Source organism: Syzygium oleosum, unplaced genomic scaffold, assembly GCF_021117445.2.
Source record: "Syzygium oleosum isolate NSW1041296 unplaced genomic scaffold, Sole_v2.1 Sole_v2.03, whole genome shotgun sequence".
Classification (NCBI taxonomy): domain Eukaryota; kingdom Viridiplantae; phylum Streptophyta; class Magnoliopsida; order Myrtales; family Myrtaceae; genus Syzygium; species Syzygium oleosum.
In genome coordinates, this window is record NW_026607487.1 from 20,012,737 (window position 1) to 20,040,354 (window position 27,618).

General features: G+C 40.8%; 5 protein-coding genes and 1 non-coding gene across 7 annotated transcripts; 3 read left to right on the forward strand and 3 right to left on the reverse strand.

Moving 5' to 3' along the window:
- Nucleotides 1-1,369: 1,369 nt before the first annotated feature.
- LOC115683934 (protein PLASTID TRANSCRIPTIONALLY ACTIVE 16, chloroplastic) lies at nt 1,370-4,341 on the forward strand. Its single transcript, XM_030608601.2, has 5 exons — nt 1,370-1,992; nt 2,296-2,745; nt 2,904-2,972; nt 3,155-3,213; nt 3,661-4,341. Exons 1-5 carry the CDS (start codon nt 1,537-1,539, stop codon nt 4,208-4,210), a joined length of 1,584 nt encoding a protein of 527 aa, XP_030464461.1. The 5' UTR covers nt 1,370-1,536; the 3' UTR covers nt 4,211-4,341.
- Nucleotides 4,342-7,777: 3,436 nt separating this feature from the next.
- On the reverse strand, nt 7,778-8,338 carry LOC115683768 (transcriptional regulator TAC1-like). The gene has a single exon (XM_030608375.1). The coding sequence runs from the start codon at nt 8,336-8,338 to the stop codon at nt 7,778-7,780; it is 561 nt and encodes a 186-aa protein (XP_030464235.1).
- Nucleotides 8,339-11,142: 2,804 nt separating this feature from the next.
- On the forward strand, nt 11,143-13,116 carry LOC115683935 (tropinone reductase homolog At5g06060-like). 2 transcript variants are annotated; one of them, XM_030608602.2, is made up of 5 exons: nt 11,143-11,520; nt 11,610-11,817; nt 11,993-12,290; nt 12,393-12,499; nt 12,734-13,116. In XM_030608602.2, the coding sequence occupies exons 1-5, from the start codon at nt 11,192-11,194 to the stop codon at nt 12,920-12,922; spliced, it is 1,131 nt and encodes a 376-aa protein (XP_030464462.1). In that variant the 5' UTR covers nt 11,143-11,191; the 3' UTR covers nt 12,923-13,116. The 2 variants fall into 2 exon arrangements, with proteins under 2 accessions (XP_030464462.1, XP_030464463.1); XM_030608603.2 differs by having other exon boundaries at nt 11,149-11,520; nt 12,074-12,290.
- Nucleotides 13,117-15,701: 2,585 nt separating this feature from the next.
- On the reverse strand, nt 15,702-15,775 carry TRNAV-CAC (transfer RNA valine (anticodon CAC)). The gene has a single exon. It is a non-coding gene; the product is annotated as a tRNA-Val (tRNA).
- An 81-nt stretch (nt 15,776-15,856) lies between these two features.
- On the forward strand, nt 15,857-21,065 carry LOC115683797 (uncharacterized). The gene is made up of 15 exons (XM_030608404.2): nt 15,857-16,015; nt 16,153-16,243; nt 16,345-16,391; nt 16,629-16,718; nt 16,836-16,889; nt 17,205-17,282; nt 17,368-17,436; nt 17,510-17,665; nt 17,752-17,878; nt 18,000-18,040; nt 18,251-18,340; nt 18,437-18,541; nt 19,978-20,166; nt 20,415-20,524; nt 20,651-21,065. Exons 1-15 carry the CDS (start codon nt 15,965-15,967, stop codon nt 20,724-20,726), a joined length of 1,374 nt encoding a protein of 457 aa, XP_030464264.1. The 5' UTR covers nt 15,857-15,964; the 3' UTR covers nt 20,727-21,065.
- Nucleotides 21,066-21,567: 502 nt separating this feature from the next.
- Nucleotides 21,568-25,863, reverse strand: LOC115683800 (serine/threonine-protein phosphatase PP1 isozyme 2). The gene is made up of 4 exons (XM_030608408.2): nt 25,459-25,863; nt 24,178-24,737; nt 23,879-24,097; nt 21,568-21,966 (listed from the first exon to the last, which is right to left on the reverse strand). The coding sequence occupies exons 1-3, from the start codon at nt 25,661-25,663 to the stop codon at nt 23,924-23,926; spliced, it is 939 nt and encodes a 312-aa protein (XP_030464268.1). The 5' UTR covers nt 25,664-25,863; the 3' UTR covers nt 21,568-21,966; nt 23,879-23,923.
- Between the last annotated feature and the right edge of the window lie 1,755 nt (nt 25,864-27,618).

Here is a 27,618-nt window from a genome sequence, read left to right on the forward strand (position 1 = left end):
TCCTTCAGAAAAAGTCCGAAAGTGCTTTCGCCCAGCATCCATACTTCTCTATATTTTATACCCTTAAGTCTCACAGATCTGCCCCTATCATCATCGCTCTGTGTTTGGGAGGGTTACCATCGTTTGTATACTCGTATTTCGCTCTCTTTGGTTAACTCGTATCTTCATTAGCTTACCAACGCATTGATCCTTAGGAAGATTTGAGGGTCAGGTTGACTTTGTACTGGCTGAGGGCATTAGCCTCAGACCGATAATGGGGACAACTTGAGCTGAACTGATCTGTAGGAGGCCATTGATGTCTCTCGCGTCCAAATATCGCCCTAGCAACAAATTTGTAGATGAACTGCTTTCCAATGTGCACTCGAAGTGGCTTTATGTGGGGTGTCGGACTAGCCTTGAGACTGTCCAGGTTCTTTATGTGGGGTGTCCGACTAGCCTCAAAACCGTCCAGGTTAAACCCCAGACGGGACTTTCTATTGCTATCCATCGACCCTGATCCATTGTGGCATTGAAATATCTAATTGCATTGTCAAATGGCTGCAAAATATGTTTGGTGTGGGTTCAACAGAAAAGCTGCATGCGAGATATCCTCGCTGGTTAACCTTGGGGGGAGTTAATTGCTTGTATGGACACGATTGGCGTTGCTTTCGGTGTTGAACTCTGAAAGTCTGAAAGAGAGAGACTCCCTATAGATAATAAGCTCGAGAAGTAGCTGCCGACTTTGATAGCGATGGCCTTCAACAACGAGTATCATTCGGAGTGTCATGACTTCTCTTCATTGTGAGATTACGAGTCCATTAACGTGACAAGCTCCTAAGCACAAACTAAATTTGCTGCAGCCTCTTTGAAATTGAGCCTAGAGTAGACTCTTTCTTGAAGCAAAGCTCGAGGGATAAAAAAATGCCTAGTTGAACTGATTTACTCGATATTGTTTGGTTGGTTTGGTCCTTGGTTGCAGAATTCTCATGCCTCGTACTGATGTAAGTCTTACCGTAGGAAAAATAATCTAGTGACGGTCAATATTCAATTCCTCCTATTCAAATTCGGTTTTATAATTAGGGTCATAATATTGAACTCTTCTAGGCCGGCAATCGACATCTAAAGTTCTTAGCGCTTCTGAGCGGAGTCTCTGCGGCTCTGCCGATGTCAAATCGGGTTCCATGAACGGCAATCGGGAAGAGGTCCCGTCTTTCGCTTTGATAGTGGCTTGACGGGCTTTTTCATCAACTTACCTTTCTCTCTTCCTATCCAAAAAACGTCTGGTGTCCAACATTGGGTGAGCAGATAAAACGAGTTCCACGTGGGCTCCTCCCATTTGCTCAGTATGCCGCACGGCGCACCATTCGATCTAGATAATCCTCGAAAAAGATCAAGAAACATTGGTATCGGTATCATTTCGAGCGACCACATCCATCGGCCATATGACCGAACAATATCTGATTCTCAATGCGTCCGCTCAACGAAGCCATGGACATTGAGTAAAGCCCTTCTCTTGTTGATTCACCAGGGAAAAAAGAAGGGAGGGTCGGTCTCCCCATGGCTCCCACTCTCACCTCCAACTCATTCCTCCTCACAACTCCTCCACGCTCTAAGCTCAACCCCCTCAAGAATTCCAGGCTCACCGTCTTTGCCAAGAAGTCCGGTCCCGGTCCGTTCCCTCCGTTTCGGCTCGGCAAGGCCTTGGAGGCGGAAGAACCGACGTCCAGGGAGAATGGGGACGATGGTCCGGCCAATTTCAATCCGTTCCGGTTCAACTTCGCGAAGATCCCGGATGTGAAGTCGCCGGTCCCCGTCGTGAGCAACAAGTCTTCGGGGTTGTCGTTTGGGAACACCAGGAGGAAGGACCCTGGGATGGTGTTTGTGGCGGGGGCAACGGGCCAAGCTGGTATCCGCATTGCGCAGCAGTTGCTGAGGGAAGGTTTCAGCGTGAGGGCAGGTGTGCCAGAGCTCGGCGCTGCCCAGGAGTTGGCTCGCCTGGCCGCCCAATACAAGGTTGGCACTCAGCAATACAATCACTTTGAGGAACGTACTCACTTAACATATGAAAAATCTCTCGGCGATATTTATCATTCTAACACTGTCTGATTATGAGTTGCTTAGAATGGTAGATGCATTAATTGTTTGATCCTTGCTTAAAAATGACATGATAATTCATGTGATTATATTTGATAGATTCTTTGAAACAAGAATGGTGTTTAAAACATGATATTAAAGACAAAGTTTCTTATATTCACGAGAAGTTAGTAAATGTAGTCATTTAGCCGGGACTGATAATTTGCATCAACGTATGGTCAGATAATATCAAATGAAGAATTGAAACGCCTGAACGCTGTTGAATCCACCTTCCAAGACGCGGAATCGATCGCGAAAGCCATTGGAAATGCGAGCAAAGTGGTGGTCACCATCGGACCCGCCGAGTATGGCCCCACCACGGAAGTCACCACCGTGGATGCCTTGCAGGTGGTCCAAGCTGCCAAGTTGGCGGGAGTCGGTCACGTGGCGATCGTCTACGACGGGAACACGGCCACGTCCACATACAATGTGCTGGACGGCATCTCCTCGTTCTTCAACAGCTTCTTCTCACGGTCGCAGCCGCTGACGATGCCCGAGTTCTTACAGAAGCTAGCGGAAGTCGACGTGAGCTTCACGCTCATCAAGACGAGTTTGACCGAGGATTACTCACCGGAGAGTTCCTATAGCATTGTGGTGGCGGAAGAGAGAAGAGGTGGTGCAAACAACTACAAAGTAATGTAATGTATGCAATAGAATCTTTTCCGTTGTTCCCATTTCTCCCATCACCATTCACTTATATTTGCTGTCTTATTACATTAATCATCAACCTTGACATTATCATAACTGCATATTAACAAATAAATCTACGAACTTCGAATCTCTTTCATTAGGTTGCAAAGTCTCAGATAGCAGTGCTGGTCGCCGGTGTTTTCTCCAACACAGCTGTGGCAGAGAACAAGGTAGTATGCATATGTAGTTATGTACTCCACTTATTTACACTGTTATGATGGATTTCCGCTTCTTTCTTGTGTTGCTTTTCTGATGGAATGTTGTCACATTCATGCATTTTTCCAATGGAAGGTTGTCGCATTCATGCTTAATTATGCATAGTAAGTGAACCATATAAGTTAATCAAATGCAGGTGGTGGAAGTTTCGACGGATCCATCAGCTCCTTCACGGCCTATAGATGAGCTCTTCAGGTAATAATTTCTTTTCGCAAGAGCCCCTGTGATCAAAGCATATGTGCAAGCGAACACGTGTAGTGATCACCAGACAGAATATATACAAAAAGAGAAACTTGCACATCTCTTTCATCGTGAGTATACATAGTTCTTGTTTGAACATGTCTGTCATGTAACAGGTAAGATGTTCCCTTAACCTGGGCAATATAGACGAAGAACATAGACAATATAGACATTTTCCTTTGCATTTCCTCTGTCCCTTTTGTCGTTCTCCGCCTAACTTTTGCATAGGTTGTCACTTTCGTCCTCGATATTTTCTAGCTTGAGAATGCTGCTACTCTCATGGATATACTAAATTTAGTGACCTTAAAGAGATACACGGACTAGTTCCAATTTCTTGTATATTACACATAGATGCCTTCCACCCGAGATAAACCTGATTTTTGCACGTCGGATTTGTTCTAGTGCCATTCCTGAGGATGGAAGAAGGAAAGAGTACAAAGCGGTGCTTGCGAAAGCAAAAGCCGAGGAAGAGGCCCAAATAGCTGCTGAGAAAGCCCAGGAAGCGGCTGAGGCTGCAAAGAAGCTCGAGGTAGAAGTGAAGAAGCTCTCGGAGCAGGAGGCCAAGGCCGCGAGTCTCGCAGAAGAAGCCAAAGAGAAGGCGGAGGCTGCTGGGATTTCGATGGACGGCCTACTCGGCAAAGCCAAGGACTTCAGAGCGGGTCTAAACTTTGACAAGCTTGGCTCTGACCTTGCGAACTCTATGCAGAGTTCGGTGGAGAAGCCGAATGTGCAGATTGCTACAGTGAGAGGGCAGGCCAGGGCTCGGATCTTAACTCCACAGAAAGCGCTGATCAAGCAGCCTCGTCCCACCCCGAAACCGAAGCCTGCTCCTGCTTCGAGTCCAAAAGTGGCAAAGGAGGAGCCGAAACAGCAGGCCGAGACTAAGAAGGAAGTGAGGAAGGTGTTTGGTGGACTGTTTCAGCAAGAGACCATCTACATCGATGATGACTGAGAAAAAGAAGATCGGTCTTATTGGTTTTGCGTATAGTATGTCGTTATCTAGCATTTGTTTATCGCGGTTGAATTTGAACGTGTAATTAAGAGATTCATGAGTTGAATAAAACAAAGTAGTATTTTGTGGAATGCTTCGACGCAATATTTTTCACATGCTCATGGAAGTTAAATAACGTCCCCGCAATAGCCGGTAACAACCTACATTTTCATTGGAAAAGGAGACTCTTCTCTGTATATATATTCATGAATATGGACCCAATCATTTGCCAATTGGACCGATTTTCTATTATACATGACTGCAAAACCAACACTAATAGTCTATTGCAGGGTCAAATCTTGAATGAGAGAGAGATGGACAAGAACAAACGAATACCTCCATGAAGAAAACGACAAACGGATGAAAGATCAACCTCACAGTCGTGGCAAAAGTCCAGGGGAAATAGGAAATCGGGTAAACCGTCCAGTGGACTTCACAGGCTCAACGAAGAACAGTCAAATGAACATATGAATTTATGCTCTAACTCTATGCGTGGGCTTAAGTGTCGGACGTCTTCTGAATTTCCAAACTGTCAGTAAGGTGCCATGAGTCTATCAAACTGGGCATAAGTTAACCGTAATTACCACTTGAAACCCTAGTATGATTTTTCGCATGGTTCCAGGAAATAATATGCTAAGGGAAATAAGAATTTTCGTCTTCTCTTCCCGCGAAATCTTGATCAGAAGTTCAGTGTACATCAAATAAGGAGACAAACGATACGCACCACCGCACACTCATCAACTGTATATATGCGTGACTCATCGATTTCTGTCACTTTCTTCAGAAAAATTTAAATCAAGTTTCTGTGTCTGCATCTTGGAAATTTTTCTATGTCGGATGCGAAGGTAATCTTTCACGTCCTTTCTTCAATCAAATTCTCGCACGAGTTGGAGCATAATTTTATCTCAGACAGATTTTGACTAGAGACAGTTACGTTGTCAAAAGCGGAACTTTTGTTGATAGTGCTGAGATCCAACAAAACTACCAGATACTTCTTCACAGCATCCTTTCTCATAAGTGGTGGTTTATTTATAGAACGATGATTTGATTTCTTAAATCAACTATATGTTTCTTTCTCGTTCATTTCGGGTTCTTTCCTTTTCCATGTCGAATTGCACAGAGGCAGTAATAAGCACACTGAACTCATGAGAGGGAGCTAACTGAAGAGACTCAACCATTCTAAGCAACAAAGCTAGATTGACGAGATCGTCACACAAAAATGCAATCACATTGTAATGGACTCATGGTGCTTCTCAGTTTTTAATCTGATAGTTCGTGTAAGATCAATAATGTAATGTATTTTGAACTGACCTGATGAACTTATAAGTATAAGAATCTAAAAGGCTTGTTGAGTGCAATCTATTTAAAAAGACATTTTAGTTGGTTGACCTCACGTGAGCCTGGGCTAAAGCAAATAATGTCCATGAGTTCAAAATCTCCGACATGAATTAGTAAGCCTTTTCGCCACGATTACACTCTTTCATCGATAGGAAATAATGCTAATAATGCTGTGAAAAAACAAAAGAAGATTCATGTTGTACAACTTGAATATATATGAATGTATTTAAAACATTGTGGAGTTGAGTTTGGACCTCTACTCCGTACACTACCATTAAAAATCAAGGTTCCACAGGAAGAGTTATTAATGGAATTTACTATTACAGCTGTTAAACTGTATACATTGCTAATGATTTCCATTCATTGTGAGCTAAAACAAATTAATTAAATTATGCTATACTTCACGGTAACAACCCTCATTCTCATATGTTTAAGGCTGAGAAAAATCGTGCTTGGCCAAAAGAGAGGAGTTGAAGGAAAAATGTTGGAGATAAATAATTATGCTAAATATAAACACACATCTTCATCATGTTTCTGATGTGAAAAATCAGTCATTGGCTATTGATACATTAGGAAAGCCATTCAACATAATGACATCTCCGCTTCTTTTTTTGGTGACTAGAAGCAAAATAATACAAGAAAACTATGATCTCAAAGCAAATGGTTGGGATTTAAAGCATGGTTTACAACTGATAATTACCTGATAAGTAGAGAAAGGGAGGAAGTTCATGTGATACTAGGACTACATAACATATCTTAACACATACATACAGATAAAGCTTTAGAGAAACTTCCCTAAAAACATACTTAAAATGTGCAAGAACAAAACATTTCCTTTAGATCAATGAGGTTGGCTATTTCTTTCTTATCATTGCTTTCATATTCATTTTGAATGTTCAAATAAATCACATCATCCGATACACGCATGCTTGTAGAATGTAAGAAAACACATAAACACCAAAACAAGTAATCGCGCTATGATATATTCAAGTTGAATGTGTAATCAATAGGGAGTTTTCTTATTGACATGATGAATTTCAATGAATGAAAAGGTTACAATAAGGAAAAATAAATCAACTGTATATATAGATCTCATCAAGTCACTACCTCTCATTCTTCTTTGTACCATTCGGCGAAAAGTAACTTTGTATAATTTAGAGAGTCGTATCTATTATACTCTCATTTTAAATGAAATATGCATTTCAAATGAATCTTTGCTATTCTTTTTTCAATCATGAAAACTTAAAAGCCAGTTACTATAAGCAAAAGAAATCGTTCAAACTTAATTGGACTCAATTTCGAAAGTATGACATTACCTAAAGAAAGACTTCAAAGATACAGCCAACATTTTTTTGATCTTCAAGATAGGAGAATCAGATAATTGGATGTCGAATAATTATTGCACGACAATGCAGGCCAATTCATGCATGTGCTTCTTCTGTGTGTGAGGGGAATGATGATTACTATGATTTTGGAACAATTAGTCTTACAAAGGAAACTACTAGAATGGCAATACTTCTTGATAAATGACGAATAATCTAAGTTCAAATAAGATATACAATTCAACCAAAAAAAAAAGTCATGCTCAGGTATCTAATCAGTAAAACTCAAAGGAGTACACACTAGGTGGCCAATTTTGCATCATTGATTTGAAATACCATCGGAGCCAAAAGCAATGCATGATTTTCTATGTTTACATGGCACGTTGATAAACCCTAAGAACAAGTTTGTCTTCATACAGCAGAGAAAGCACTTTCGATATTAAACTCCTTGTTATTATTGGAATGGAAAGAATTAAGAAATATTTCTTGTTAATGATTAGTTTCACTAGGTTGGCTGGAAGAAAATTAATCCTGATCATCTAAAACATTTCAAGCCAGAAAATAAAACCATCGAAGAAGATAGAATGGAGAGTGCATGCAAAGAGAAACGGTTTATGGAAGAAGCCCAAAAGAAATATAAACCAATTAAAGAATATTTCTCGTTCACACTAAATGAAACACCAAGTCGCATAAGGTTCTAACGAAATTCGATCACCGACAATAGTGGTAAAACAATCAGTAGAAGTCTGCATATACAGCTGGCTACGTTACACGATATTCAAAATCAAGGAAATCACGTAAAACACAATCAGATTCAAGATGAAGGAGGATAAAAAGGACTTCGCAATTAATCTTAGTATCTGATTATTCAAAAGAACTTCTTAGTACCCTTTGGTTCTTGAGGTTCTGGTCCCAGCCTGAGCTCGAGGTCTAGTTCTGAAGTAGACCTGGAGGAGCTATCACTGATCGGTTTACCCTTCTTCGAAGTTTGAATATTTTGTTCTTGATCATGATCCTTTGTCGAGGACGGTATTTCGGAAAACAAGGGTAATTGCCTAACTCCACCAACATGGGAATAATCATCCTTCTTGTTACTCTCCTCCACGCCTTCTTGCCGAAGAATCCAAGGCCAAGATACTTTGCTCGTATCTGAACTCCCAGTGAACTTAGCATCCAAATATGGTGTCTGCGGCAGTGGCCGGACAGTTGAACTCGCAGAGTACGACGAAGTTGTGGAGGATTGCTTGAGCTTGGCTTTGTCTTTTCGGTGGATGTTCATGTGACCTCCTAGGGCTTGAGCATTTGAGAAGCCCCTCTTGCAGAATATGCACTCATACGATCTAACTTGGCTCGGGCCTTGCTGTTCTGTGTTCTTGGAAATCGCTTTCTCAGAATCTTCTTGTGTAGGCTCATGGTGATCACTGTCCATAGTATCAGAGAGAGAGAGAGAGAGAAGAGGGTGGTCAACTGCAGGCTGCTACAGAGAGAGAAAGAGAGACAGAGAGAGAGAGAAATTGTGTAATCGTTGTTGTTCTTGAGGAGTGAGAGGATCAAGGTTTGATCTTTTCGTTTTTTTTTTTCTGGGCTTTTTGGAGAGCGATCTTTTGATGCCTTAGAAGTAATTAAATCAATGCTAAAGGATTGTTATCTTTTATATAGTCTTGGTAGGGTAACACTGAGGAAAAAGGTCCAAGGTAGTTCTGGACTGACTAGCTTATTATACCTTTTTCTATTAGGAATTAATCAAGCACCATGCCTAATTTCTAGAACTTGTGGGTACAGGCCAAGAACAACTGTTCTCTTGCGCTGATGGGCAAGTGTTAGAATTTGGAAACATCTAAGTTCAGAATGAGTTGGATCATGGAATGTTTAGGAAACTCGTACATAATAATTTACATAGAGTTATTTGTGTTTTAAAGCGAAATGCTATGATGAGTATGCTATTAGTATGAATACATAATCACAAGTTCGATAAGTTTAGAACATATCAAATCTAACTTCGACTTTTCCATGATCCTATGGTTGTTGCTTAATCCACTTGGAAAGATACTAGCTCGATCATTCGGCATAACACATATGCTCGAACTCATGGATTTAGTACACAACATGGGTTCAGTGCAAGGACAATGGGGAGTAAAACCAGGAACCCTAAAATTTCTATTCATAGACAAGATGTGGCATATTTTCCGAAGTGATTTCCGAGGCAAAACAAGAAATAAGACGAAATTAGAACATTCGTCCTTCCAGAAAGAGAAGAATAAAATGAAAGGGAAAATCAAAGTCCTATGGTCACGGTTGATCGGCCGTCCTTATTAGCTGTACCCCCCCATGAAATGATCCCCGCATTAGCACACCCGCACAACCCATTAATGGCCTTTTTACCTGGATTAACGCTGTAAACACTATGTCACAGACCAAGTCATAGGATTATTTTATGTATATAATCCTAAGCTTTATTACGTAATATATTATAAAATAATCGAAGCTGGCAAGGTTAATCCGTTTCCTCATGAAGCACAAGAGGCACGGGCCCTTTTCCAAATGGAAGGTCAAGAAACATCTCCCAAAAATAGACCCTATAACTATCTGCATCATATTAAACTACTTAACCATATAGAGATTGACGATGGACTGCATATGCATTATTCACACACTTATGGATATAAATCACCAACATGTAATGCGCATAAATGAGCTTGATTCCCTATAGCTAGGGTTTGTTTACATATGTTCTCCTCTAAAGATAAGATGAATACGAACCTTAAGCACATTAAATTAGTCATTGCCGGTATTGAATCAAATAGAACTATGAGATTAAGCTTTTAGGTTGACCGTAACGATAAATTATTTCTAATTGATTGGCTCTCCTTCTATCACCGCTTTGCACTTTGTATCTTACCATTAATTGGTTTTCGTAAATCAAAGCAAGAATTTCGAGTTTGTGTTGGATGAATCTAGACGGGGAAAATGTTTCAAAAAGTTATAAACCTATTGTATGGCAATCAATTCAGTCCAACATTTTTCGATTGTCCCAACTTAGTCTTGAATTTTTTGACAATTTGTTAATATAGTCCTTTAGGCCAATATTAACCAAGAATCGCTAATATAGACGCCAGCTGTCTTGCGTAGCACCGTCTGTCCTAAGTGGACAATTTTTTTTTTGAATTTTCTAAATTTTTTAATTAATTATTTTATTTTTATCTGTAATCTTTTTTCTTATTTTCTTTTATTTCTTTTTTTATTGATTAAGGGCCGGCTACTAGCTAGAGGTGATCGGTTCCCGGTCCGATCCAATAGAATCTGTCACCCTTTTTTCCCACTACTTGATGCCATATATTTTGAAACTAGAATTGTGTTCCCCATACCAACTGCATATAATCACAAAAATAAGCATGCAATTCGAGCCAATGCGATGACGAATTGTGTTCCCTGTGCCGACTACACATATGTTCTAAAATTGAAATTGTATTTCCCATGTAGACTACACATAATCACAAAAAAAAAGTATATGTAGTCGATCCGATCCGGTACGGGCGGTTCTCGATTTTAGCGGTCCGTTTTGCACACCCCTACTAATAGCCGAGGCCCAGCAATCCCAGTCGACAACTAAGCAAGGGCCTATGAGCCCTCGCTAGCAATGGATGAGGGTTGATTTGAGCGAGGGTTGCAATGGCATGGGTCATGGGCCTCGGGCCCCTGCTTGCCCTTAACAGTAAAAAAGAAAAGAAAGAAGTGAAAAGAGAAAATTAATAAATTTTAAATTTTAATATAAAAAATTCAGAAAATTAAAAAAAAATTGTAAAAATTATTCAAGTCAGCGTTGAAGACGAGTGCTGACCGTGCCACATAGGAATTGCAACGTCCACGTCAACGATTTTTTTCTAGAATGACTACATTGGTAAATTATCAAAAAGTTTTGGTCTAATGCTTCGTTTGGTGTAGCATTTAGAATGGGTTTTGGGGTTTTAAAGACTCTTGGCCAAATGTAAATGAGTTTGGTTCTTGTTCAAGAGAATTTTGGGGAAATGCAACAAAGACATTTATCCCAAGGCAAGTCTTGAGTTACTTTTTGAAAAGTAGAATTCTCGAAATGTAAATAAACTCTTTTTTTCTTTCCAACTTTGCCCTTTCTCAACTTTCATAATTTCGGAAATATCCTCGAAACCCTAACTTGCATGCGAAGGTGTAAGCAACTGGCGAGCTTAGGCAGAGACCCGGGTCGCGTGACCTAAGCGTCGCCTGAGGCCACAGCGCTCTTCATAAGGCTAACGGTGTCTGTCCCATGCAAGTAGAAAGCTCAATGAGAATCCACGCAAGCGAGAGCAGTGAGCATATCCATCTTGGACTCAGCTCGGACATGTTTCAAACACTTGGTCGACACTCTCCTCCTCCTTCACTCCCTCTCTGTCCCCAACCCCAACTCTCTCTCAAACCCACTCTGTTTCCCCCTCAAACCACCGTCCACATAAGCTCGCTGGGTCGTTCCCGTAAAGCTCGCTCCATAGCTAACTCGCTCCCCGGCGCCGATACCACCACTGGCCCGGGACACGACGACAGATGGTCTCTTCGAGGAATGACCGCCCTCGTGACCGGCGGGACTCGCGGTATTGGGTAAGTTTTTGCTTTTGAATGGCGATACATTTCGAAACGTTTCGACGAGTTTTCTGGTTTGAAATTCGAACGGGAATTTGGATGTTCAGGAATGCGGTTGTGACGGAACTGGTGGGCTTTGGGGCGAGAGTGCACACTTGTTCTCGAGACGGGGATGAGCTCGAGAGACGCTTGGAAGAGTGGGTCGACGGTGGGTATGAAGTTACTGGGTCGGTTCGCGATGTGTCCGTCAGGGAAGAGAGGGAGAAACTGATGGGCACGGTCTCTTCTGTGTTTGACGGGAAGCTCAACATTCTTGTAATCGTCTTTCCCCGTTGTTCCGATTCTTGTTCCTTTTCTTCTCATAATTCGCTCCGCATTTAAAATTCATTTGAAAGCTTCAAGATTGCTTTGAATGTTTTAAGTCTTTTGCAACTGAAGCTTGTTTAGAACGAGCGAAAGTTTCCAGTCCAGAAACTTGAGTCAGTTTAAGATGCTGAGATTCACTGAATTATCAAGATTTGGCGATGCCACTGAAAATATTGAAGTTTGTGCTCTTGATGGAGGTTTACAGGTAAACAATGTGGGCACCAACATAAGGAAACCAGCTGTGGACTTCACGACTGAAGAATTTTCTCTTCTGATGGCTACGAATTTTGAGTCCATGTTCCATATGTGCCAACTTGCTCATCCATTGCTAAAGGCATCGGGGCTGGGTAGTGTTGTCTTCACGTCCTCTGTTTCTGGGTTCGTTTCTTTGAAATCCATGTCTGTTCATGGGGCAACGAAAGGTTACCACGCCACAGCTTGAATTTAGAGCGTTTTTCATCTCAAGTTGCGACCATGAAGTTTATTGTGGCTTTTATGCAATGATACATGCTGTGCACTTTCAGGGGCTATTAATCAACTTACCAAAAGTCTGGCTTGTGAGTGGGCTGTAGACAACATAAGGAGCAATGCTGTTGCACCTTGGTACATCAAAACTTCTATGGTGGAGCAAGTAAGATCTCTTTCTCTGTTATTCCTTTGATTCACCTATCGCGTACCTCCACTAAAGATTGTGCTATTTTTTGTCTTGCAAATTGTAATTATGGTTGAAAGCTAGGATCCAGTTGTCTTGTGCATATGCATAAATTGAGATCTCTACATCAATGCTCCAATGTTGTAGTTAGAACACAGCTTCTGCACTATACTATAGTATTTCTTGATTGGATTCGGCTTTTATTTGTGGAAGGTGCTCAGCAATAAGGATTATCTGGAAGAGGTGTACTCTTGTACACCACTCCGTCGCCTGGGAGATCCAAAGGACGTGTCATCTCTGGTGGCATTTCTTTGCTTGCCTGCATCGTCATACATTACCGGCCAGATTATTTGCGTGGACGGGGGGATGTCTGTGAACGGATTCTACCCAAGACACGAGTAGATCCAAAGAGTTCACATGTCGTGCTGTGTGACAGTTATCGTCCTCTGTCTCAGTTACTCCTCTTTTTTAACGTGTGCGCTTACTCCACCCACCAAAAACTTACAATCCTTTGTTTAGAAGTGATCTGATGAGCTTCATTAGTCTTAGAGCCAAGCTTGAGGTTTTGCCTATGATAGATCGTTGATTCAATTGCCTCTTTCATGTTATCATCTGTTCACAGCTCTTAAATCAGATATATGTACTAGAACTAGACACCATTAACTGATGATTATGACAATTTGGACATACAAGCTGGTCGAACCGGTGTAGGAAAAACCCAATTGTATCAGATATGGAAACTCGCTGAAAGAACCGGGCTCTCAACATTTTGATAATGATACCGCCAGTTAAATAACGGTAGTATAGGGCGAAAGGATGGCAATTCGAAGGAGAGCACAAAGTATCGAGCATCAATACAATAATAACGAAGGAGGAAAGGCAATACCAACAATCCTTAGTGATGATAAAAGTCCTGATAGACGGCTCACAGAGACAAAAGTGAAAAACAATACCCAAGTATAGACAAGTGAAATGCACAACTTGCCATTATCGTACTAATGGAGTCTTGGCAAGTGAGTGCATCCGAACTCCCAAATTCTCTGGAAATGAGTAGACAACCGTAGAGATCATGCGGAAACAACCAAGTCACACACTAAAGCCTGTCATCCGCCGCCATCGCCGCCATCGCCGCCACCGTCACCTCCATGACCGTGAGAACTGCTGCCTTCACTACTGACCAAGGTCGAGGAGGCATAGGCCACACCCACCATCAAAGCGGCCCCGCCGCCGTCATTGGTGCCGCCGTCATTGGTGCTGGATCCATGGCCATGGGCACCCTGCTCATTAGGTGCCTTATTGGCAAGCCCTCGGCTTTTAACTCCACGGCAAGCCTTTGGACGGAGAGGCTTGTCGCGCGACTCCCCGTGCCCGTCCTCTCCATCCCTAGGATCTGCTATGCAGAAACACAGTTTCCTCAACCTCATCAAAAGCAAAAGAAGATGACAGTGGCCTAATGCCTGTGCTCTTTGGCCTTGGGACTTAGCCTTGCTCTCCCACCTCCATTGGGTCTGGCAAGCCGTCTTAATAGGTAAGAAAAAAAGGGTGGATTCTGTTCTGCTCCAATTATTGTGCCTCGTTCCTTAAACCTTTTCATAATCCCCTTCACACGTTTTCTTTACTGAAAAGGTGCGATCGAAAGGCAGGAACAGGCGGAGGGAGGAGTAATGGAACTGGCTTTTTCCTCGAGGGCGATTCCTTCCTACGAAAGAAAGTGGTCACATTACAACACCAGTCAAGTGTCGCATGATTATGATAAATCAATCAATGAGACGACAAGAAAAATCGCATGAATCACGGGGGAGGATTCCCGTGTTACAGTCAGCAACTTTCACCCCAAACCTTTTATTTTTGCCATAAAGACATCAAAAAGAGAAATTTTTTTTTTAAAAATTCCAAAAAATGGCTCGAAGTGGAGTCATTTTTTCAAATAAGGGTCTGAAGTTGTCATTGTCTCAAATAAGAGGCTAAAGTGAATCTTATCTCAAATAAGGGCCTGAATTGGCCATATCAATCTCAAATAAAGACCTGACCTCACCTATCAAAGGGTATTTTTTTGTCTTTTACTTTTTCGAATTTTTTAAATTTTTTTCTTTCTGTTTTCCATTTTCTATTTTTTTCTTTTCCTTTTCTTTTTTTTTTCCTCTCTTCCCCTGCCGGCCATTGCCTGGTCCGGCAAAGGTGGCCGCCCTCGCCGGTGCCGGGCGAGGGCCGCCCCTCGCCCACCCAGCCCAAGCGAGGCGACCCTCGCCCGACGCCAGCAGAGGTTGTTGGCTAGGCGCAACGACGGTTGGGGAGGGAAGAAGAAAAAAGAAAAAGGAAAAGAAATAAAAATATATATACTTATAATTTTTTTACTAAAATACCCCTTCTCCAGTGACGGAATAATCACCGATCGACCAAAGGCCCTTATTTGAGACGATTTGGCCACTTTAGGCCTTTATTTGAATAATATCCACTTCAAGCTGTTATTTGAAAAAATAACTCCACTTCGGGCCCTTTTTTGGAATTTTTCCTTTTTTTCCTGATAAAAAAGAAGGAAGATGGAGATAAGTTAAAATAAAAGGGATAATGATAGAAATAGTTTCCGAATTTTGGCCCAATGTGCAATGTGATCCCTGAACGTTTAATTTGTTCAATGTGTTCCCTAAATTCTATCTCAATGTGCTATGTGATTCTTGAACTACCTCAATGTGCAATGGTCCTTGAATTTTTAATTTGTTCAATTTGGTCAATGAGCTTTTGGTACACGTTTAATGGAAGGACAACATTGAACATTTTCATAAGTTGCAGGGACTAAATTGAACATGTATCAAAAGTCTTTGGACCATATTGAGCAAATTAAAAATTCAAAGACCACATTGCACATTGAGGTGGAGTTCAGGGAGCACAATACATGTTTAATGAAAGGACAATATTGAATATTTTCATAAAGTGCATGGACTAAACTAAACATGTATCAAAAGTCTTTGGACCATATTGATACATGTTTAATGAAAGGACAATATTGAATATTTTCATAAAGTGTATGGACTAAACTAAACATATATCAAAAGTCTTTGGACCATATTGAACAAATTAAAAGTTCAGATACCGCATTGCATATTGAGATGGAGTTCAGGGACCACATTAAACAAATTAAAAGTTCAGGAATCACATCAAGTCAGAGAGAGACAGAAAAAAATGTCTGAGCCCGGGTTCGAACCGGGGACCTCTAGTGTGTGAGACTAGCGTGATAACCGACTACACCACCCAGACGTTCATGTCCCATTTTTGCCACCTTCTAATCTTATAATTCATGCCACCGCCATTCAATGTCACATCGTTTCTTCTTTAGCTTCTCTCTTCTTCTGAATTTCGAATTCAAAATCGCTCGCGTCGATCCATCGCGGTAGCAGAGGAAGCACGAAGGGGGGCAATTCTGCAGTTCGAGCTACTAGGAGTCGAATGTCTTCCTCCAACACGGACGCGCGCCATGCTTCTCTCGGCCGACGAACGGTACGGCATCCTCGGATTCCCTCCCCCCGCCGTCCTGTCCTGACAATTCCGTTTCCTTCGTTTCGATGTTTTCCGTTTGGTATGGTGACCTGATTACCTTCCTAATCGTTGCGTTTTCGAACTCGGGATCGTCGCAGCTGGAGGAGATTCGCCAGAAACGAGCGGCGGAGAGATTGAGCAGGGCTCCCTCGGGTCCGGATCTCGCCAAAGCTTCTTCCGGCTCCAATGGTTGGTTGATCGATCGTTCTTCGTTTTCCGCCCTTTTTTTCCAATCGCGGATCGATCGCTTGCTTGGCGGTGATCTAATCCGTGTGTTCTATCTGCCGTAGGTACTGAAGGGATGAGGAAATCGGAGAGTGGTAATCGACTCTCGGAGGTCAGGCTATTATCACTGCTTTCTAGGTCTTTTATCGTTTCTTTAAAGTCCCATTTGCATATCGAGTCCGCTCAACGCCTTTTGCTTTGGCGAATGATTGAGCTTTGAAATTATGAGATGTAAAGCGAAATTGGGCACTTTTGTTTTTGTACCAGTTAGGATAAATTCGAGTGGTTCTATATGTTTGGGTTTGCTATTACTGAAAGACCTCATGTTTATTGTAAACTGCAAGGGCAGTCCGACGTTAGCAGCTTAGTTTCTCAGCTGAACGACTTTCAGAAAATGAATCTAGAATTGGAGGAAGAAAACAGAAGATTGGCGTCGCAGGTGCGCTAATCCTGTTCTTTTCCTTGGTGATTGCTTGACCCTTAATGTGAGCAAAAGAGGAGGGTAACTCGAATTCTGACGCGAGTGTTGTTTTTATTTCTGTGTTTTTCTTCCCAGCTTCAAGCAAAGGAAGTTGAGAACACTACGCTGCTTAAGCGTCTAAATGATCTGGTAAGAAGTAGACATTACCTGGTTTTTGTGTTAGCTAACAATGCCTGCAAATTTGATTTACATTTTGATGTGAAGTTGGTCATCTGAGCTGTACTGCTTCTATCTTCTCTACCTGAAGTGACTACGCTCATTGACATGTAAAAAGTTTGCATTTTTTAGAACATTGTGAACCACAAAACTTTCACCCCAAAAATCTTTTCGTAATACTATATGCTTTTCTTTCGAAGTTTTCACTATCCTCCGTCTGCCCTTAATGCCAAATATTCGCAAAGATTCATGTCTGATCCTTTCGCGCATCTTTTCAAAAATTTTCAGGAACAGAACACAGTACCTTCTTTGAGAAAAGCTCTCAGGGATGTCGCTATGGAGAAGGATGCAGCAGTTGTTGCACGGGTATTTTAACTTGCTATCTCTTCATTCTACAAATTGCGTCTTTTGCTGTCTATATTTTTCATGTTTCAATTGTGATCTAGTGTAGGAGGATCTTTCAACCCAGCTTCGCACGCTTAAGAAACGTCTGAAGGAAGCCGAAGAAGAGCAGTATCGAGTAAGCAGACAAATTGTTTTTGAATATGTGAAAGCATTTCGAATTTCCTATCTTTATCTGTCTGTTGCCATAGGCGGAGGAAGATGCAGCAGCTTTGAGAGCAGAACTCAACTCAATACAGCAACAAGCAAATGGGGATCAGTTTGGTGGAATAGCCTTTATGGACAACTCTTTTAACCAGTTGCAGGCCTTGGAAAAGGAGCTGAGTAGGCTAAAAGATGAACTCCAGGTTGGTTCTTTGTATAGTAATATTTGGTCACACCCCTCTGTTTCGTCCGTTCTTTTTACTAGTTTGTGTTGGGCTTATGTACATAGCAAGAATCTACATTGAGGCAATTAGAGAGGCAAAGATTCGTGGATGAGCAAGCTCGAACTTCTGCGCTCCTGTCTGAAAAGCAAGCTTTAGAAGAGAGATTGGCTGCTCTGTCCAAAGGACCTTCTGGTATGAGATTTTTATAATAGTGTCTGGTGGGGACAAAAAGTAATTTTGCTGCCTTATGCTGTCTTTAACAATTAAAAGCTTGAACTTTTTTCTCACCATTTGTCCTGGCACTGCATTTCAGAGAAAGCTCCAGAGAACGTGGTTCGTGAAGCACTGTCAGTGGTAATAATTTCTGCCAGATAATTTTGTTTAAATGTTTTCTGATATGTTGTCCTTCATGGAATCTGAATTTGAATGGCATTTGCTGTTGATTTTAAAGTGCTTGCTGGTATTTGTTTTGCAACTTTTTTATGGTCGGCAACAGGTGACTATATAAGTTGATCATCGCGTCATATAACAGGGATTTTATTCCTTGTTCGGTATATTTTGCAGGAGGATAAAGAGAAATTAGAAAAGCAGTTGCACAATATGGCTGTGGCAGTTGAGAGGCTGGAAAATAGTAGGCAGAAACTTCTATTAGAGGTAAGCTTGCTTCTGTTTCTTTCTCCCAAATCATCATTGGGTATATTTTGGCACTTGATGGCTTAATACACGGTTTCTCCATAAATTTTGGTGCAGATTGATTCCCAATCTTCAGAGATAGAAAGACTCTTTGAGGAGAATTCCAATCTTACCTCGTCTTATCAAGAGGCAATGAGTGCAGTAGTGCTCTGGGAAAGTCAGGTAATTATTAATAGATTTTGCCTAAAAGGGAAATACTGATTTGGAATGTGGCAAAGAGGAGTTATTCTAGATTTCCAAATTAGTGGGATGTGATTTTCTCAAATGTTATGCAGCTATGATCTTTGTGTCTCTTTTTTTCTGTATGTTTGTTTGCTGAGTGGACGAGGAGTTATTAGCTGTATTACTTGATCTTAATGAGTCATCTCTTCATCAAGAAGTCACGATGGAGCTATGTCTTACTACGTTGTCATGAACGACCAATTTTCTCTCTCCTTGGAGTTATTGGATTTCATGCACCACTTGGTCATGGCAAATGCGATATGAAGTTCCACGTGTTCAAGTTCTTATTGCCTGATGTGCAATAATTTTAAATGCAATATGAAGTTCAACGTGTTCAAGTTTTTATTGCTTGATCTGCAATTATTTTGGCATGTTTTGTTGCAAGATAGTCTTTTATTTTTCTTTTTGCTTTTGATAAGTCAAAGTTTATCCCGACTGTTAGTGATGCGTATCATTTTACAATTACAATATAGAGAATTTGGATTTTAAAGATGTTGCGAATGTAATTATCAGAATCCGTTGAATCGATTTGGGTCCAAGAGATACGTACCTAATCTGAATCAGTGATCTCTTAAATCCAAGTAAAGCTATCTATTCACTAGCGAATCTATTCGATACGTACGTGCCATTTTTTTTTTTTTTGGTCAAAACGTATGTGCCAATTCAAGCGGTTGAATTTTTTTATGTTTGCCTATTAAATGATGTAATGTTCATAGTATACTATGATGTACACGATATTTGGATAGTTATAGTATAGTTAAAGTAAATATAATGCAATAATAGAATGATGTATAAAGATTTGTTTCTTATGTTTGAATGCAATCCAAGTGTCAATGAAACAAAAGGAAATCATATCTCGTTATTATTAGGATACGACATAAGTATTCTTGAGTAATATTTCTTTATTATGTATCATAAATCTTACCCATATTTCATATATTCTAATTTTTATGCACATAGTTTATAAATGCCAATGACATGAAATACAAATGTTTCGGTACATCACCGAAACTTTCAATTCGATTTGATTCGATTCTCGATGCACAATTCACTAATATAAGATTATGATTTACGATACAAATCTTGATTTAACAACTATGGTTGCGGATTTGCAAGGTGACTGTGTAGTGTATATTTTTATTTCCAGTAAAGTCTCCTAACTCCTGGATGCCCTTCTGCTTTTTGCCTATGGCTGTTATTGGCTCTGCTTATTGGATTTTCACCATTGAAGTTATAGCCCAGGCTAAAGATCTGCTTAGCTACTAGTTACCACATACTATATTTTTTCCTGGAATCTGACAGAGATACTGCATATAGTAATATTGTTTTGATGTTTCTTTTGTATCTGTAAGTGCCCCTAATAAGTTTACTTGCAGGTGAAAGATTGTCTTAAGCAAAATGAGGAGCTCCGAGGTGTTATAGATAGATTAAGAGCAGATCAGGCTAGTTTACTGTCTGTTAATGAGAGGGAGGCGCTAAGATATACCACGGAATCTCATGGAGATAGGGTCAATGAGATAAGTTCGCAGCCACCGGCATATATGTCCGAAATTCTCTCTCTAAAGGTTTGTCCTTGTCTATAGTTTTGTATATTGTACACCGCCATGACTAGAATTGAACTCTTGGTGACTTGTTGGACTCTCCAATTTAACTAAAGATGCTCACTATTCTTGTAAATCAATGGCCTTGGAAGTTGAGACTTGCGTTTTATGAACATGCTCAGGCATAACTTCCTTGACTTCTGTCACGTAGTTTTAAATACACTACCTTGGAGCATCTTGTTAATAAGTGAAATGTCATTCTATTTCCCTAGGGCCAACTTGCAAAAGAGCAGACAAGAGCAGAAGCACTATCGGCGGAGATCTTGCAGCTCTCTGCACGACTTCAGCAAGCTACACAAGCATACAATGGTCTTGCACGCCTGTGAGATTTTCCCTCCCTTGTTCTCTTGAAATCACATTTGCCATTATACTCTGCAAGCTACATGATGCATTTTTCCCGCCTAATTCTCGGATAAGTTGTTGACTGATTTTCAAAATATCATTGCAGCTATAAACCAGTCCTGCGGAACATTGAGAGCGGCCTCATCAAAATGAAGCAAGAGGGCTCTGTGACTGTGCAGTGAGAAGCGAAAACGAATATTCAGTGTACTTAAGTTCAAATTTTGTTGAAAGTGCCAAGTAGCAGCTCATTGATCAAGCTTACATGTAATTGGTTTCATTTTTTTTTTTTTTAATATCTTTATTGACTAGTTTTTTTCCCTTCCCAAGAGTGGAAGTTTGAACCCCGGCAGCTGAAAGAGTCTAGTTTTTAGGTATTTGTTTTCCTTTGACTTCTATGCTGGTTTCCTGCTTTGCTTCTGAGAACAGTGTGACGTAACCTCTTTTATTTGGGTCGGAAGTGTGACCTAACCTTCAAACATATTGAAATGTATATGTGCAAATTCGACTGCGTTTTTGTGGTACGCATGAGAGATAAGGCTCTTGGGATGGGTGGTAGGATGTGCACAATTGCATGCCAGTTAAAAACGCAGAAATTGGACATTTTATTATAATCGAAAAAACGGCCTACATTTTTCATTCTTAAACTGCAAGACGAACAAATCGTCAAAATTACATGGAACCGCGTTCTTAATTGGTGTTTCTTGAGATTGAAACAAGAAAATCTGCTAAAAACCAAGTCCTTCACTCAGGACCGACAGTTGCTTCTTTAAAAGGAAACGACAGCTAAAATCCGAATGAACCGCGGATTCTACTGCTGAAAGATTGAGCACCAGCAAGACAAACCTGACCTTGACGTCCTTCTTAACCCACAGACACAGATTACTGCAATCATCCTAAATACGAATCATCCTGTCTCCGAAACAAACACAAATTGCCACTTGAACATCCATGAGCAAACAGCTTATCACACTACAGCATAAAAATCACAACCTAATATTGAAAAGCAGAAAAGAGAACAACGTATTTTGTATCCAAACCATTAGGACTAGAAAGAAATCACAATTGCCTGGCCCTTTTATGAGCAAAACAAAGGTTTACATCTAGGAAGTGAGATGAAAAATTCTTCTACAGGCGTCCACAATCTACAATTGTAATGTCATTTACAATCACACGTTTTAAGATCGGGCACCACAATCCAGTAAGTTATAATCGCAAAAAGGAAACTCAAATCTTTTTCATGCTGCCACTAACAAGCTAAAGCTCCCACGTAGCATTCCTCCCCTTTTGATCACCATTTCGAAGACCCCAAACGTAAATCATGATAAAACAGACAAGATATGTGCCACGGGAGCTTCAATACCAGCAGTCGTTTCTATCCTCCAATTCCAAGTTACGTGCCCAAGTCACCAAATGATGCGAGCTCTGCAAGGTAAAGTTTGTGCTTAGTAAACCACAAAAGATTTAGCCACATGCACTCTCACAAATAATTCATGTAAGTTCATGGAATCAAAGAGACACCTAGGTAGGGTTGGCACTATTAGATGAAATAGAAGCACGAGACGGAACAAGCAAAATTTAGATATTTGGATTTTGCATGACAAACACAACTTGGAACTGGCAGGACTTGACACATTTAAACACCTTACACTATGAAGAATATATCATAATAGATACAACCTTCTTTTTTGCACAGTGACAACCTTAACAAATTGACATACTTGCCACCATTACTACCGGATGTATGAAGACGGAAAATTTATTTTTATTATAAGTATAGCCGAAAAATGAAGGCAAGGGTCCATATGTTATTATGTAAAATCCCCCATATAATATAGGAGGCATTATATGCCCACAAGCAAACTATGGTGTTAAGAACAAAAAACTGGATAGTAATTTTGATCATTTTTTAACTGCGCCTCTTGAAACAATCAGTAAACTGCAATTATTTGGTATCAGAATGCCAATGATTGGCCAATTACTAGCTATGTCAGGACACAATTGGAATGGGAAATCCGAACGTATACAAACCAGAAAATGATGAATTATTGAATTGCTGGCAGAGAGAAAACAGTGGCGAGGCCAGGAGTTTATCCCAGTGGGGCAACACAGAGAAGGTAAAATTATTTTAACGCAACAAAAATTACATCCATGAAATCGAGGGTCAATAACTGCTCCGAATTGGCCATCGACCTTTAAAAAATGAGATATTCGACCCTAGACTTCTATTTGGAATATTGGTCCATTATCAAGCTTTCATCAAACACAGCTCGCAATTCTTGCAACTGACCAAGTTAAGCCAGTCGCAGTCAAAAAATATCAAAGAAAAAAGTCCACAAGTAATCAATTAAGACCTCTTGTAACGGATATAAAACGCAAATAAGTGTTAGAAAGTTGAAATTGTGCAAAAATCATAGCAAAATTCTTGCTATTGACAATACCGAATCACAACATAATTACAAAGTCAATATTGACAATCCAAATAGTTACCCAAACTATCTTTGAGATTTAGGTCCTATGCAGAAAGGCAATTGTACTTAAATGGAAATGTTTGGCCAAGAACAAATCGATGGAAATGGGAGTTAAAAGACTATCAAACAAAAATGGCAACATGCACTAGAAACCTCTATTTTCATTTTTCTGTTTAAGCAATTACATAGTTGAGTGTGATTAAAGTTTTAACTTTTTTGTCAAAGTTTGGGCTTGTTGACTTCTATAAGGGGTATGTTTTAAGAATTGAGTGGAGAAAGCTTAAAACAATGATGTCAAATAGATAAAAACTTAAAATATGTACAAGTATTAATAAAACTCTTTTGAAGTTGATTAGGGTCAATTGCTCCAACTCATCATAAAGAGCTACCGTCATTGCGAACAGAGATGCAACTAAAAGTCAAACAAAATGTGAATGAAGGCAAAAAAAAATGTGAATGAGCGCAAAGTTTCATATGCATCGTTAAATTAGAATAAGGGACCAATTGTAGATCTTTTTTAGTTTTGGTAATATTACAGAAGATCTTGATCTTCATAAGATCTTCAAAGAGAGAAAGAGAACATAAGCCAAAAAATTGCAAAAAAGACCAAGCGGGTAATTTCCATAATAACAACCAAGATGAGATTGAAGTTACATGGGCAAAAATGTTAATGGCGAAAAGGATCATACATAAGTGTTCATGCCATCTCAGACGGGCCTAAGCAGTGAAGTAACTGATGCATATCAAAGAATAGTTGACTTCTGGTAATATCATAATTGGTCCTTTTCATTGGTGACTAAGGGGGTAAGTGCAAACTGCAAACCCATACACATGGTGAATGAGAAAAAACAAAGAGCATCACTTACATTGCAATTTTGGAGGTGCTCCAGCAGCAATCATTGCACCATTGTTCAGATGAATTTAGCTTTTTTATCGGCAGGTTTAAGAATTTGAAATGAGCACATTAAGCTTTCATCCACGCTCATCATTGCACCGGCGTTGTCAAATTCACCACAATAATTGGGAGCAGAGAATATGGTCACCAGTTGTCTATCAGCAAAGAATTCATACCCATCCTCAACAACCTGTCACAAGCAGCATTATTAATGCTGCTGTTTCTGAGGATAAAGGCACCAAAAGAAGAAAGCATTAACGCGTCATTAACCTGATGGGCACGACAAACAAGGTCCATATCATGCTTTGTCAAGAATTCGGACACTCTATCTGGGCCAAAGGTATATGAGACGCCTCGATCATTCATTCCCCAGCCTTTGACATCTCTATCAGGATCTGACCAAAGCAAATCGCAGAGTAGACCCGAATCTGGAACATCAGTCGGGCGTGGCAAGTTTCTAATTTGATCTAAATTTGTTAAATCGGGGGAAAGGCCACCATGCATGCATAATATCTTGTCGTCTATAAGAGCGGCTACTGGAAGACAGTTGAAACAATCGGTAAACGTCCTCCAAAGTTTAACATTGAAGCGGCGTTTACATTCATCATAAAACCCATATATCCGATTAATAGATGCACACTCGTGATTTCCTCGTAAAAGGAAGAAATTCTCAGGGTACTTAATTTTGTAGGCAAGCAGAAGGCAGATTGTCTCCAGACTTTGCTTCCCACGATCCACGTAATCTCCTAGAAATAGATAGTTGGCATGAGGAGGGAAACCTCCATATTCAAAAAGCCTCAAAAGATCAGAATACTGCCCATGAATGTCACCTGCAAAAAAAAGAGAGTACGAGGTAAATGACTCGATCGACAAAAAAGACACTTGCGAAATACGGTTGGCGAGACAGAATTATAATGCGGAATTAAAACGTCTCGTGCACAATATAAAAGCTTCATCCAACAGTCATTGTTCACTTCAGTTAGAAAAGGCTTGAAAAATTGTGAATGTTTCTATTTATATGGAAAAAGAAAGATGAATATATATAGCTAACCCTGAGGTTGCTGCCATTGAAGCTTTTATATGCCCCATCCCCAGCAGACCTCATACATTGGGAAACGATTGGGAAAGGCGATCAGCTTAAAGTTGCAGAAGGATTAGAGATTTTTTCTTCTCTGACAAAAAAGTCTCACTCGACAAACATCACATCACATTCTAATCAGCCATCAAGGAGAGACCTCCGCTAACCCAAATCCAAATCAAACGTCATTCAAGTTCCCTCGGCGAGTTCCAAGAGCGGATCTCAAGACCTAATTATCCCTCAAACCAATCAAAAGGTCCAAACTTTCATAGTCCAGGTCACCAAAAACAATCCTCCGGCAAAAAAAATCTAAACTTCAACCAAAACCAAAAGCACCACAGCAACAACGCAGACGAACCAATCACCGCCAAAATCCAAAATCCAAAATCAAGAGCTTCGTGCCACCACATCCCAGAGACGCACAGAAGGACAAAGATTAGATTATAGATAAGATAAGATCATTAATAGATTACCGCAGATCTTGATGGGAGCTTCGAGCTCGAGAAGATTGGGCTGGGAGAGGAAGATGTCGCGGGAGGCCGTACAGAGCTGGCGGATCTCGGGCTCGGTGAGCTGGACCTGCTTGCACGCCCGGGTGTTCCTGAAATCCAACAACCTCTTTATGATGTCGTCCAACGCCGCCATCTCCAACCCCGCCCCTTGACCTTGCTTTGCCATTCAACTATCAAATCCCTAACCCAGCGGTTCCCCCCTCCTCGCTCCCTTTCTATCGTCGCTGTCGCACCTATCGCCGGCGAGCGCAAAACACGAGGCGACCCCTTCCAAGGACGGAGAGAGAGGGAGAGACGAGACGCAATTAGGGTTGCGCAGATTACCGAACGGGACGCGCGATTGCTACCGATTAGGGAAAAGGAACAGAGACGATGCAGATGAAGATGAAGAAGAAGAAGAAGAGGAGAGGAGGAGGAGGAGGAGGAGGAGTAGAGAGAGAAAGGGGAAGGGCCTCTGCAACTCCGATGCGGCGGACGCCCCTATACCTATGAAAAATTGTTTTCGTTTGGAGACGATAAATCCGCACTCTGCTTCGGAGATTGCCCTACGAGTTCGCGTCTTATTTCGGAATTGCCCCTCCCTCCCACCTCTCTCTCGCTCTCTCTCTCTCTCTCTCTCTCTCTCTCTCTCTCTCTCTCTACCTCCGTTGTTGCGTGATTCTGAATTGAGTGGATAACATTAATAGTTGCTGCTTTTTTGTTTTGTATTTCGATTATATTTCCTTTCCTTTTCTTCTTGTTTTTGTTTTTTTGGGTGGGTTGTGGGGGGACTTTGGTGAACGGCCTTTTGGGAGGCTCCAAATCCCCAAAACAAATTATATGCGCGGGACACCAGGGGAGCGAATATATGACCGTTCTGTCCTCGAAAATAATTTCCAGCAAGAAAATAAATCTTTCTATTTCTATTCTCTAAACAAGTTTTTAAGTAGAAAGCTACGTTTGATAACGACATAAAATTTCTATTCATAGAATAAAAATTTGTTTGATAGGATCGATGTAGAATTCATATGCAGCGAGTGACGACCGGGGGTATGGGTGAGCATGGTCCCAGGGTAGAACTTAGAATCTAAGAACTTGACTGATGGGAACTTATAGGTTCCACGTTCTAAGGTATGCATGGTAGGTTCCTGATTCCAAAAATTGGGGAACCTGAAACAGGTAGATTTCACGTTCTAGGTAGATGGAACTTGAAACCTAGAAACCGAAACTTTAAACAAGTTTTTTTGTGTTTTTTCTTGATCTATATCTTCGCGTGATTCTACGATATTCAATGACGTTAGATAATGAGTGTATAATTTGGAACCACTAATTTGAGCTTTTATTTTTATGACTTGTTAATATTTCGTATTCTTCATGTGTCTAAATATAAGTTATGGTCAATAGATTGTAACAACAAGTGGTGGCCATTAAAGATGATGATTCACTGCAATTGTTCAATTAATAATACGTGTGGAACCTAGTTAGACCCTGAAACCGACCATGAAACCTGTGACAGGGTAGATTCCATGTTTCGGATGGGCAAGTTTCAGGTTCAAAAAAATGAAGAATTTATATCCGAAGGTTGGTTACAGGTTTCTAGTGGAACCTATAAGAAACTTGGAACCGTTCACTCCTACTGACGGGCGATGGCCGCAGGAAGCGAGGGCGGCGAGAGTGAGCTCTTAGGGCGCGAATGAAAATCATTCTCTTCCTCAGCCCTATTTCTGGCTAGATATAGAAAAACCCTATTTCTATTCCTCTAACAAATTTCAGAGTAGAAAGTACGGTTTGATAACGACACAAAATATTTGTTCCCGGAATAGAAATTCATTTGATAAGCTATTCTTAAATTTTTGTTCCCGGCAATGGTCAGGCAGCGACCAACCGACCGGCGAGGGCTGACGGCGAGAGGCCGAAGCGAGCAGCAACGGTGGGGGTGGGCGGACAGCCGGCAATGGGCGGCCACTAGCAAGCGGTGGTGGGGGCTGGTCGATGGTGGTGGGGGGCAACGACAGGTGGCGGGCGGCAATGGCGAGCGATAAGAAAATTATTATTTCTAGGTAAAAAAAATTCTACTTCTCATTTCTGTTTTAAACCTGTTTTTGGGCTAAAGATTTGTCTCGAAAATAAAAAAATAAAGTT